Source organism: Pongo pygmaeus, chromosome 6, assembly GCF_028885625.2.
Source record: "Pongo pygmaeus isolate AG05252 chromosome 6, NHGRI_mPonPyg2-v2.0_pri, whole genome shotgun sequence".
In the NCBI taxonomy this organism is placed as follows: Eukaryota; Metazoa; Chordata; class Mammalia; order Primates; family Hominidae; genus Pongo; species Pongo pygmaeus.
The window spans coordinates 147,298,697-147,311,195 of record NC_072379.2 but is presented as its reverse complement, the minus strand read 5'-3'; the positions used below and the strand labels follow the sequence as shown (position 1 = coordinate 147,311,195).

The 12,499-nt window shown below is 39.9% G+C and overlaps 1 protein-coding gene across 2 annotated transcripts in view; it reads right to left on the bottom strand.

Moving 5' to 3' along the window:
• CNTNAP2 (contactin associated protein 2) overlaps window positions 1–12,499 on the bottom strand; it is a 2,269,257-nt gene that overhangs the window by 246,126 nt on the left and 2,010,632 nt on the right. For both annotated transcript variants that reach the window (XM_054495308.2, XM_063667934.1), the window contains one exon: window positions 7,141–7,377. In XM_054495308.2, the coding sequence (XP_054351283.2) occupies window positions 7,141–7,377 (237 nt within the window). The remainder of the gene's footprint in view (window positions 1–7,140; window positions 7,378–12,499) is intronic.

The window sequence follows — 12,499 nt, the reverse complement described above, 5'->3', positions numbered from 1 at the left end:
CTTTCTCTTCTCTCTCGCTCTCTTTCTCACTCTCTTTCTCTCCTTCCTTCCTTCCTTCCCTCCCTCCCTTTCTCTCCCCGCACCCTGCCTCTCTCCCTCTCTCTCCCTCTCTCACTCTCTCTCTCTCTCCCTCCCTCTCTCTCCCTCTCTCCCTCTGTCTTTCTTTCCTCAGTCTTGCTCTGTTGCCCAGGCTAAAGTGCAGTGGCACAATCTCGGCTGATTGAAGCCTTGACCTCCTGAGCTCAAGCGATCCTCCCACCTCAGCCTCCCTGGTAGCCCGGACTGCAGGCATGTGCCACCACACCTGGCTAATTTTGTTTCTGTAGAGACAAGGTCTCACTATGTTGCCCAGGCTGGTCTTGGACTGCTGGGCTCACATGATCCTCCCACCTTGGCCTCTCAGAGTGCTGGGATTCAAGTGTGAACCAGTGTGCCCGGCTCTCAGTGCTTTCTTGTCTCCTGATGGGCCTTGAGTCAGGAAGGGATGCAGGAGTTACTAAGGTGACCCAGCTAGGTTCTTGAAAGGACTGGATACATTGCTCCAAGACTTGGGCTATTGACAAAACCAGTCGGATATGGTGGGTGTGGTTTCCAGTTGCATCTTCCAGAATCTCTGCATACTTTTCAGCCCTTCAGGGCTTCAGAATACTTTTACTGTGACCAAAATTAAGTAGAAATGACATTTTAGGATACTGCCATTACTCCTGAAGTACCGAAATGACAATCCAGTACTCAAGGATCACCGAAATAATGCCAGTTAGGCATTTGACATTTAAAGCTATTTGGGAAGGATTAAAGGACAACATGAATTAAGTAAAAACAGAAACACAAAGCAAAAAGCAAAGAGCTGCTAAGAATGAAAAGGACATTTGCTGTGGGACTGCTTTGTGCCAGGTCCTTCATGTGGAAATTCATTCACATTATTCCGTGTGATTTTCAAGGTATCCTTAAGAGGTAGTTACTATGTATTCCTGAAAATAAGGCTCAGTGACAAAGAATTTCCCTAAGGTTACATAACAGGTATGTGAGAAAGATGGATTCAAACTGACATCTAATTCCATCATCATTTTATAGGTTGGGACTTGAATTTGCTATAAACAATTTCTTCTACCACCTTAATAATACAGATTATAAAATATTAGCTAACTTCACAATACTCAGGGAGAATAGGAGAGTTAGCTGGAACATGGGGAGGGTGGCATGCTATTTGTGTGACTGTAAATGATGGAAACACTGCAATGATTGAATGACTATTCAAATCTTGGTCACTCAGTAATCCTGTGACTTTTATTCTTCAAGTTTTATCTAAGCAATAAACAAATGAATGTTTGAGAAGAAAACAGAACTCCCTAACTCAGAAAATGGTTTCAGAGTGATTAAAGAAATGTATTTTTCAACTCCAGTCCTGGTTAGGCATATGAACATGAACATTTTTATAGTTAAAAAAAGTGCAGATGAGTGAATTTAGAGATATCTTTGTGTCTCTTGATGATAAGTTCTTGCTTAACTTGGCTCGGTGAAAGGATCATAACGAAGAACTGTTTTCAGCAGCCTGGGTGATATCCAATTCACATGTATTCCTATCATATATTCTAGACTTGCCTGATTTTGTATCTGTAAACCATTAAAATGCTTTGGAAATTTCAGTGTAGTCAGATTCGACTATACATTCAAGACTTCTGGGCACATTAGGTGTTCAATGAATGTTTGTTCAGTACATGAGTCAATAAATGAATAAACCTTACACCTAGATGTGGCAAAAAAAAGAGTCTGTGTTCAATTCTTGTATCCTATTTTTATGATAAATTCTGCATCCAGTAATATTCTGATTTCCTTTTACTCAATCACAATAACCAAAAAGCTTTAAGACTAGAGGCTATGCTTTTAGCTGCTACAAAATGAAAGGAAAGGGAGTCTTGCCTCTTACTAGTATGTGAATCTTCGGGCAGGCTACTACAACCATCTCCTTCTTGGTACAATGGGAGCACTAGTAATAGCAACTATTTCACCAGGTTGTGGTGAGGATTAAATGATGCTAACACAATTAGAAAGCTTAGTACACTGCCTAGCAGACAAGTTCTCAATAAATACCAGCTGCTATCCTTGTTAAGAGCAAGAATTAAGAAGATGGTAGATTTTTCTTAGCACTTGTATTATTTTCCTAGGAAGCCAGAAGTCTGAAAGCAAGGTGTTCTCAGGGCTACGCTTCTTCCAAAACTCTAGGGAAGAATCTTTCCTTCGCTCTTCTAGCCTCTGGTAGCCTCAGGAATTCCTTGGCTTGGGGCAGTGTAACTCCGATCTCTGCCTCCGTCTTCACATGGCTTTCCTTCTATGTCTGTGAGTATCTCTGTGCCCCCTCCTCTTCCTATGAAGACACACTCATTGGATTTAGGGCCCACCCTATCCTAGTATGACCTCACCTTAACATAATCACATCTGCAAGGACCCTACTTCCAAACGTTGTATTCTGAAGTTCCAGGTGGACATGAATTTTGGGGACACTAGTCAATCTACTATGGCATTTAATCACGAAATGTAAACATAGAAATTGCTGCCTCTACTATAGGTATGTTATTTTCTCTCTTGCTTGAAAACACAGAGAAGACACACAGAGTGTATTGCAAATTATGTTTCTAATTTCTGGTTAGTAATTAAAGTGACATTGATAATTATAGAATTCTTGAGTGTTTTGGGATCTGACTCTCCAAGAAGGAGCAGTTTTAGTGTTAGAAAACTATCTTTGGCATGACCAAGCAACTATCCATTCGGTCCCCAATAATCCTGGGGATGACAGACCCACAATTAAACCTTCCATGTAGTCTGGGATGATTCTCCCCTCAGCCTCAGCCAATGGGGTGCCAAGAAATTCTGCATTGGAAGGGACCTACCTCCGCTGAGTTAAACTGCTGCTCATTGATGAACGTGCTGAGAAGATGCTGCACAGTTATCTGCTGACAGATGACAGATAGGGTTTCCAGTATGCCTTTGTGCTATCTCCAAACCATGAAATGTTCCCCAGTCAGCACTCCTACTAAAGATTCAAGTAGCCCTGGGAGAGCTAACACTTTAACTGGTGGTCAAATCTTTATGCATCTATTTGAAAAAGGGCTCTGGGCTGGGTGTGGTGGCTCATGCCTGTAATCCCAGCACTTTGGGAGGCTGAGGCGGGCAGATCACCTGAGGTCAGGAGTTCAAGACTAGCCTGGCCAACATGGTGAAACCGTCTGTACTAAAAATACAAAAATTAGCCGGATGTGATGATGGGTGTCTGTAATCCCAGCTACTCGGGAGGCTGAGGCAGGAGAATCACTTGAACCCGGGAGGCAGAGGTTGCAGTGAGCTGAGATTGTGCCACTGCACTCCAGTCTGGATGAGAAGAGTGAAACTCCATCTCAAAAAAAAAAAAAAAAGAAAGAAAGAAAAGAAAAAAGGGTTTTGGATAAGAGGTTAGACGAAGTCCCCTTCCTGTATGGTTTTTGACTAGTGGGGAATAGTGAGTATCAGTGCATCACCTACAAAGCAGAAGAGATGATCATGAGGAACCTACTCAAATCCAGCCCTGTCTTCCTAGTTCAACAAAGTGACAAGACACGGTAATTTCATTTACACATTCAACTGTACACTCCAGCAAAAGAAAGGGAGAGAGTGAAAGTAGGTATGGAATATGGAGAGACAGAGACAGAGAAAGGGATTGATGTAGAAATAAACAGTGTGCTTATGGTGAAGGGAGAGGGAAGGAGGAGGAGAAGGGAAGAAGAGGAGGATGATAAGGAGGATGGGGAGGGTGGGGAGAAGGAGAGGAGAGAAAAACATAATTCAAATAGTATGGGCTGTCTGCCCACCATTCTCCTGGATGGGCTAATACTATACAGGGGTGAGACTTAGCTTATCTGTCCCCCTGGGCTATTTTATGACCTGGGCTATTTTGGGTCCCAAGCCTGTCCTAGTGTGAGCCTCTCACATGGCTGAATGTGATACTAGTGTCTTGAGGTTTTTACTTTCATGCAACCTGACCCCAATAAGGCAGCCCTTCCTCCGGTGCCCATCTGAAGGGTGATCTCTTCAGCTGCTTGTGGAAAATGAGTTCTGCTAAATGTATTGAGATTTAACAAATGTATTGTTAAATGTATTGAGATTTTCAAGGACAATATAATTGTATAAAATTTTCACCTGACCATGCTACTCCACTCCAGAAAGTACAACTAGATGGTCCAATAATATCTAATAAATATCTAGATATTTTATGACCAGAGATAGTAATCCCTCAAATGTCTGGGGTAAGAACTTGGCCTCCTACTATTATTTTTCCAAAGAGGAAAAAATAATGATGTTAGAGGAAATACATCATTGTGCAAAGACTGGAAAATGTAGCTAAGCAAAAAAAAAAAAAAGAAACATGCACACATATGTTTATTGCAGCACTATTTACATAGCAAAGACTTAGAACCATCCCAAGTGCCTGTCAATGATAGACTGGATAAAGAAAATGTGGCACATATACAACATGGAATACTATGCAGCTGTAAAAAAGAATGAGTTCATGTCCTTTGCAGGGTCATGGATAAAGCTAGAGGCCATCATTCTCAGCAAACTAACACAGGAACAGAAAACCAAACACCGCATGTTCTCACTCATAAGTGGTAGCTGAACAGTGAGAACACATGGACACAGGGAGGGGAACATCACACACAGGGGTCTGTTGGGGGATTGGGGGCAAGGGGAGAGAGAGCATTAGGACAAATTCCCAATGCATACGGGGCTTAAAACCTAGATGATGGGTTGATGGGTGCAGCAAACCCCATGGCACATGTATACTTATGTAACAAACCTGCATGTTCTGCACATGTATCGCAGAACTTAAAGCAAAATAAAATAAGAAAAAATACTAGTATTTTTATCCTCCTGCAAAAAATAACCACAGTTAATATTTTGGCGTGTATTCTCACAGTTTGTTTGCCTCACCTCTGTGTGTGTGCGTGTTTTATTTTGTATAAACACGTAATCCGGCTGTGTGGTAGGTTGGGCCTTGCTTCATTCACTTGGCAAAATATTAGCGATGTTTTCCACATCTGTAAGCACAGACCTATACTATCAAAGGAAGGCCAGAGAAGGCCTTGCATGGAGCTCATTCTTTGGCCAATGCCAAAGCTCTTTGTAGAGGCTGAGCTGTTTGGCTGAAGCACCAGCCTGAGGTGGGGGGTCACAGGAACTGCTGTGCAGGCACCAGGCTACCTGGAGAGTGAGGTCCAGAGCAGAGGCAGCATCAGGCTGGGAGATCCTTCCAGTCCCTGATGGAGCTTGCCTCAGTGCAGACAAAGCTTTCCTGGACAGCTGTGGGGATTCCTCTGAAACAGTTCCACTGTCATTCTACCAACTCAAGGAGGTACTTGACTCAGAAGGATGCTCATAAATGATTTCCAAATATGTTTTGCAGTCTTCTATTTAAATTTTTTGGTTAAAGCCACTAATTGAATCTAATGAAAACTCATTCCACTAAACAGATAATAAGGAAATATTTAGATGTCTTTTGTGTAAACGTGTTGAAATAATGTCAAAGGCAACACACAGGCTTCATTTAACTTTATCCGCAATGTGGGCTAAACTGGAGAGGATATGCCCCTGCCTTTCTATTCATGACTATTGCCTATTAACCTCCAGAGGTTTTGCGTGAGCTATTGTGTTTAACCTAACTCTCCAAAAATAAAGGGATGGTGATTTTCTTTAAATTGGTACTTATGTAGTGGAATCTCGCAGGCATTAGTGCTTACTTGATTGCATTCAGACATTACTTTGGCAAGGAAATGACTGCATTAAATTAGCATCAAGCACAATGAATGGTAATTGCAAGACTGTCATTTCTACAAGTGCAAAATTAATGTGTTCTGCAGGCCCATTCCATTGTGTGCCACAGGAAAATCATGGAACCATGTTGTTCTGAACAGAAAAATGCACTGTAATAGCACTGTTAATGTGCTATGGTATTATTTCGCAATGGTGTTCCTTTCCACCTTTGTTGTTGTCTCATGCTCATTTTTCATACCCTGTCTGGCCTAATTTGTATGCTCATATTATAGCACTGCCAGACAGTAGCCTGGATGTACAAAGAATGTTATGGAACAATTCCTCCTTCTGTGTGTGGCATCTTGTGTGAATAATGCCAGTGTAAACAACCCTCCATGTATTCATCAGAGTCTGAATAGGCTACTTATGTAAAGCTTCTTATTAAGAGATGCACCAACCGTTCACAGAAAACTTTACCCATATGCTATACATTCATTTAGAAAGAGAAGAGTAATTTACATGCATTTCAATTGTAGCTTAGGAAAAGCACCAGCTCCTCCTCTCTTCATGCCTCATTTATATATGAGAAATTAAGCCACAGACCAGTTGAGTCAATTTCTTCTTCTGGTCATGCAGGATCACAGGGTATAGTTCAAATGATAACATGCATATGCATTGGGCTCTTGTACTCTGCTCATTGGCTCTGCGGAATCTATTGGGGATTAAAGGAATTATTCAAGACTAAAATAACCAAGTAATAACAGATGCTCTAAGCTGGCCAATTAAATGTGGTTTTTCAGCATTTCGGCAGTTTAGCTTAGGCTGAGAGCCACTCAAAGGCATCCTGAGTAAGAGTAATTATAATGATGTTAATGACTGACCAGAGGAGCTTTCTGGTTAGTATAGCTTGAATCCAGTCTCTTAGCAACTGCAGGGGGTGGGGGCATCAAGACCACTGAGGTGCACTGGCTGATTCACTACAGAAATTGACTGATCAATTGATCTATTGGAGATCTTAACATGGGAGGGTCAGGCCTGAGTTCCCTTTTGGAGGCCACCTATTTTGTCACTCACCATTAAGATGTAATGAGACTGCCTTTGCAGTGTTTCAGGCAGTGAATAATTTGCTGGAATCTGGAAGAAATTCTGCACCATACACAGAGCTTCTCTCATTTTATCAAACAAAAATGATTAGGAAATGATTTTGGTTGGAAAATTCCTACCTAAGTTGAGAGAAAAATTTGGATCATCTTAACCTCAGAATAAGGTACACTTGTTTACATATGAAAAATCATTAAATAGATGATTTGAGCTTAAAAAGACACGCAAAAGTGGCTCTGGAAATGGGTTCCACCTTACCTTTGTTGCAAAAGGTTCCATCATATGCAGTATTAGAGCAATCACAGGAGTAACCGTGGTATCTCTCTAGGCATTTGCCTCCGTTTTCACAGTTTGTTCCATAGCTGGTGCAATGGCCAGAGCATCCGGATATGAACCCAGATGTGACCTTTGCTCTTTCCTCCAGGTCAAGTGTCACCCCATTCATCCTCAAGGAGCGGATGCAGCCCAGGAAGCCCTGCTGGCCCCCAGCACCACCTGGGAACGACAGAAGGCACAGAGTTCAGAGGGAATAACCTCTGCTATTGCTTAATTCTTCATGTTTTGAACAACTGTGGTAGGAGATGAGACTGCATAGCGCATCTAGTGTTGTCACTTTCAAGTTGGTCCTATCTAAATAGAGAAAGTTGAAGCTTTTCTCCCCACAGGCTATAATGCCGAATTAAAAGAGCTGTCTTCTGAGAAGCAACACATTTCCTACAGAAATAAAATATTTGGAGATGCACAAAAATTATATCAGCTGTTTTGGAAGTCTAATCTGGTTTCCTACAGAAAAAGCGTTTACAGAAACCTCTAGATTCTTTGCTCTTTAATCTCACAACATCGAGTTCTGTAGCATTACTTATTAAAAAAATATAAAGGCAGAGACATGAATGTATTAGCATAGTTAACAAGTCAATTAGTTGGAAGACATAAATCCGTTTGAAATGTGATTGTAGATCTTGGTTCTTGTCTCAAGAAATGCTTTGCTTTTAAGTTCATGTCAAGACTACTCAGGGCTCCTTGTCTGGGGTAGCTGGAAGTTGGAACTGATAACTTTACACAGAAATCAGCTATACCACATTTATTGCTAGGTTAGATCAGATTTCATTGCTTTTGTCTAAATGTCATTACGAGACATATAGCACAATGAGCACGTTCACTGTGATTTTTGGAGTAAGTTACAGAGTTGGACTGAGGTTCATGAGCATAAAAATATTGAAATATTCCCAAGAAATTTCATAGAAAGATTCATTGAAGCATTCTATCACAAATGGATTTAATTGTGTCTATAGTATTCTTAGCTATAATCTTTTCAAAGCAGCTGGTATAAAAGGAGGAACTCAAATTTATATACATGCTTGCATCTTAGAGTAACAACTTTTCTGGAAACTAATCTAAAATGAATAGTAGGTAAAACTGTTGAAAGAAATATGTGATGAGGATTTAGAAAAGAAAATACTGTTAATAAAAATAAAACCCAAGTTTCTCTTTCATTGAGGGCTACATACTAGGCACTCTATTAAGTACCTCATATATGCTGTTCACCTGGTCCTCACAACAACTTATCAAAGTAGATATTATTTGCATTATTCCCATTGTACAGATGGAGAAACTGAGGCTTGGAGAAATTACGAAGTTTACTCAAGGACTCATAGTTCCTGAGTGGCAAGTGTATCGGATCTGTCTTATTCCTAAGGCAACAAAGAGGGTTTATTGTCTTAAGCCCTGTTCTGTGTAGACCACTTAATACCAAGAAGAACTTTCCAGTCAGGGGCCTCATAGATGTACATGTTTCTGAGATGTAGATTTGGAAGTCTTTAAACATAGAGTAGTCAGTAGGGTTACTGGAATTCAGGTAAGATCAGTAGGCTGGGGATTGATTCTCATCACTTACTCTATTATCTTAGGAAAAGTCATAAACTCCAGTAGATTCATCAGACACGACTGGAAAATGAAAGGCTTTAGTGGCAGAGATGAATTAGCATCTGCTTATGCCTGCAAAACCCCATCAGTGAAGTGGCAAATGAATTGCTGTACCATCTCTGTAAACCTAAGCCTTGCAGTTCTCTCACTGGGTGACACATTGGTTTGAATCATGACTCCCTTGGGAGTATTTGATTTCTTCTAAAATATTTGAATAGAGAAGTGAAGAGAGTCCAGTGCCTTTTTCGATCAAAGCTACGAGACAGTAGATGGCAAAAGAAGTTATTAAAAACAACTACTTTGAAGGATTTCCCATTCTGCCATCTGTTTGTCAACTGGGCTTCACACCTTCTTTGCTGAAGAGAATTAAGGCCTTTGCCTGATTTGGAAGAATTTCAACCCTCTAGTTACTCCTTGTGTGTTAGAATTTCAGTGTGGCTTCTATTATTTTAGCCATTATGGCTTTCATCCTTGCAATAAGGGCTTTCCAAAAGGCATTTTATTAAATAAATATCTGGCCTTAAAAATTTTTTATCACTAGTCAATTAAGACAATTATATTCTATCAAAATGTGCTAAAATGTAAAAATCATTTTTAGATCTCCCCATCTCTTTTTGCCTGGTGATCAGTGTAATAGTCATTGTGGTAACTATAAACATACTGAGAAGCAGAATACAAAACAGATTCTGTTACGCTACTCAGATTTAACTACTTTCACTTTTAGGGAACAGCCTTTTTAATTTTTCTATGAACATACATAAGTGTAAATAAAAAGGAAGAAATGGAATCATAATATATACATTATTTTGAAACTTGCTTTTTGCACTTAACATATCATGAAAGTTTTTTTTTTTTTGAGGCGGATTTTCACTCTGTTGTTTAGGCTGGAGTGCAGTGGCATGATCTCAGCTCACTGCAACCTCTGCCTCCCGGGTTCAAGCAATTCTCTTGCCTCAGCCTCCCAAGTAGCTGGAACTACAGGCACACACCACCACACCCAGCTAATTTTTGTATTTTTAGTAGAGATGGAGTTTCACCATGTTAGCCAGGCTGGTCTCGAACTCCTGACCTCGTGATCAGCTCGTCTTGGCCTCCCAAAGTGCTGGGATTACAAGTGTGAGCCACCGTGCCCAGCCTTTGCAACATTTTTCAAGCAATAAATGTACAATGAGAACATCTTGCTTAGTATCTGCATAGCATCCCATTCTGTGAATGCACTATCACTTATTTTGCTCTTGCACCACCATTGGACTTTTAAGTTTTTAAAATTTTCCACTTTATATGATAATATAATAATATAATCTTTATGAAAACTTTTGCACACGTGTCGTCCAGTTTTTCCTTAGAATTGATTCTTTAAAATTAGTTAATCATACTTTTAAGTCTAATTGCTAGGATGAAGGGCATATACATTTTAAAGGCACTTGAAATATATTTTCTTCTAAGAAGAATTTACCAATTTCTAATTCACCAGTAGGGGATGAGATTATCATCTTCTCCACACAATTCTAATATTGGTCAGTGGGTCAGTGTCTTTTTGTATTCATGCCAGTCTGCTTGACGGGGGCAAAAAGGATTCACTGTTTAAATCTGCATCGCCTCAAATACTGTGAGTTGAGTAATTTTAATGTTTTCCCTTTTCTTATTTTTTGTTTCTTTGTGTCGTTCACTTTTTGCTGGGAATACAAGAGAATATATTTCTTATTAATAACAATATGAGCTTTAACTCTTTGTTATAAATAACTCTTTATTGCAACTGTATCTTTCCAGTTTGTGTCTTTTGACTTCTCTATGGCGTTTCTTTTTCCCTAGGAAAGTTTTGGATGTTTTTGTAGTCACGCCCACCTGTCTCATTTGTGTGATTTCTGCCTTTGGCCAGAGGCTTATAAAGACCTTCTATAATACAAAATAATATGATTATTCAACCATATTTTCTTCTAACATTTTTGTGATTTTGCTTCTCTCCATATGTTAACCTTTTGTCTATCTGGGATGTATTTTAATTTGGAAACAATTGGTATTTTATGGATCTTCAGCAATGATTGAGAGTTTGAAAAGACTCTGAATGTTAACACGATGAAGAATGGAGATATTTTTCTTTTTTTTAATTATAATTTAAGTTTTAGGGTACATGTGCACAACGTGCGGGTTAGTTACATATGTATACATGTGCCATGTTGGTGTACTGCACCCATTAACTTGTCATTTAACATTAGGTATATCTCCTAATGCTATTCCTCCCCACTCCCCCCACCCCACAACAGGCCCCAGTGTGTGATGTTCCCCTTCCTGTGTCCATGTGTTCTCATTGTTCAATTCCCACCTATGAGTGAGAACATGCAGTGTTTGGTTTTTTGTCCTTGCAATAGTTTGCTGAGAATGATGGCTTCTAGCTTCATCCATGTCCCTACAAAGGACATGAACTCATCATTTTTTATGGCTGTATAGTATTCCATGGTGTAGATGTGTCACATTTTCTTAATCCAGTCTATCATTGTTGGACATTTGGCTTGGTTCCAAGTCTTTGCTCTTGTGAATAGTGCCGTAATAAACATATGTGTGCATGTGTCTTCATAGCTGCATGATTTATAATCCTTTGGGTATATACCTAGTAATGGGATTGCTGGGTCAAATGGTATTTCTAGTTCTAAATCCCTGAGGAATCGCCACACTGACTTCCACAATGGTTGAACTAGTTTACAGTCCCACCAACAGTGTAAAAGTGTTCCTATTTCTCCACATCCTCTCCAGCACCTGTTGTTTCTGACTTTTTAATGATTGAGAATGGAGATATTTTTCAAAGGGTCAATTGGCAGAGCAAATAAATCTAGAGTAAATCATATTTTTATTATATTATTAAGGCAGATATTTAGATCTATTCATGGATACTTAATTATTTATATATACAGGGTTCATTTCAGAAAGGATTTAGTGGGGCAGAGTTTTCTCACTCTGCTTCTGTCTTGATTCTTGGGTCTTTGGTCTTCTTAGGTTCTACGTGGATCCATCTCTCTTCCTGCACTTGTGTTTGTGGATCTTTCCTTCTCAGGATCATCAACTGTTTCTACTCAGTTGTGTGGCTTTCATCAAATTACGTAATCTCTCTCAGCATCAGTTTCCCCATTCACAGAAAAAGGAGGCTGAACTAGATGGTGTCTCTGACTGCTTCCAGCTCTGAATTGCTCTGGCTCACAGTTCACAAGCTCTCCCTCTGGGCCTGTGTCTTTTTTTCTGAATTTCAGTAAACACTCTCAAATTCTATTAAATCTCTTCCTTGCTTGCTTTTTCTTTCTTTGCACCGATGTCTGACTTTTTTTTCTCTCCCTCTTTTAACTGGGTGTAACATATGACTGTAGTCTAGTTTGTATTTGTTGTGTTCATTAAATAAAGTTTTGCTCATGCCTGTAATCCCAGCACTTTGGGAGGCCAAGGCGGGCAGATCATCTGAGGTCAGGAGTTTGAGACCAGCCTGGCCAGCATGGTGAAATCCCATCTCTACTGAAAATACAAAATTAGCCAGGTGTGGTGGCATGCACCTGTAATCCCAGCTACTTGGGAGGCTGAGGCAGAAGAATTGCATGAACCTGGGAGGCAGAGGTTGCAGTGAGCCGAGATCATTCCATTGCACTCCAGCCTGGGCAAAAAAGAAAGAAACTCTGTCTCTAAATAAATAATAAATAAATAAATAAATAAA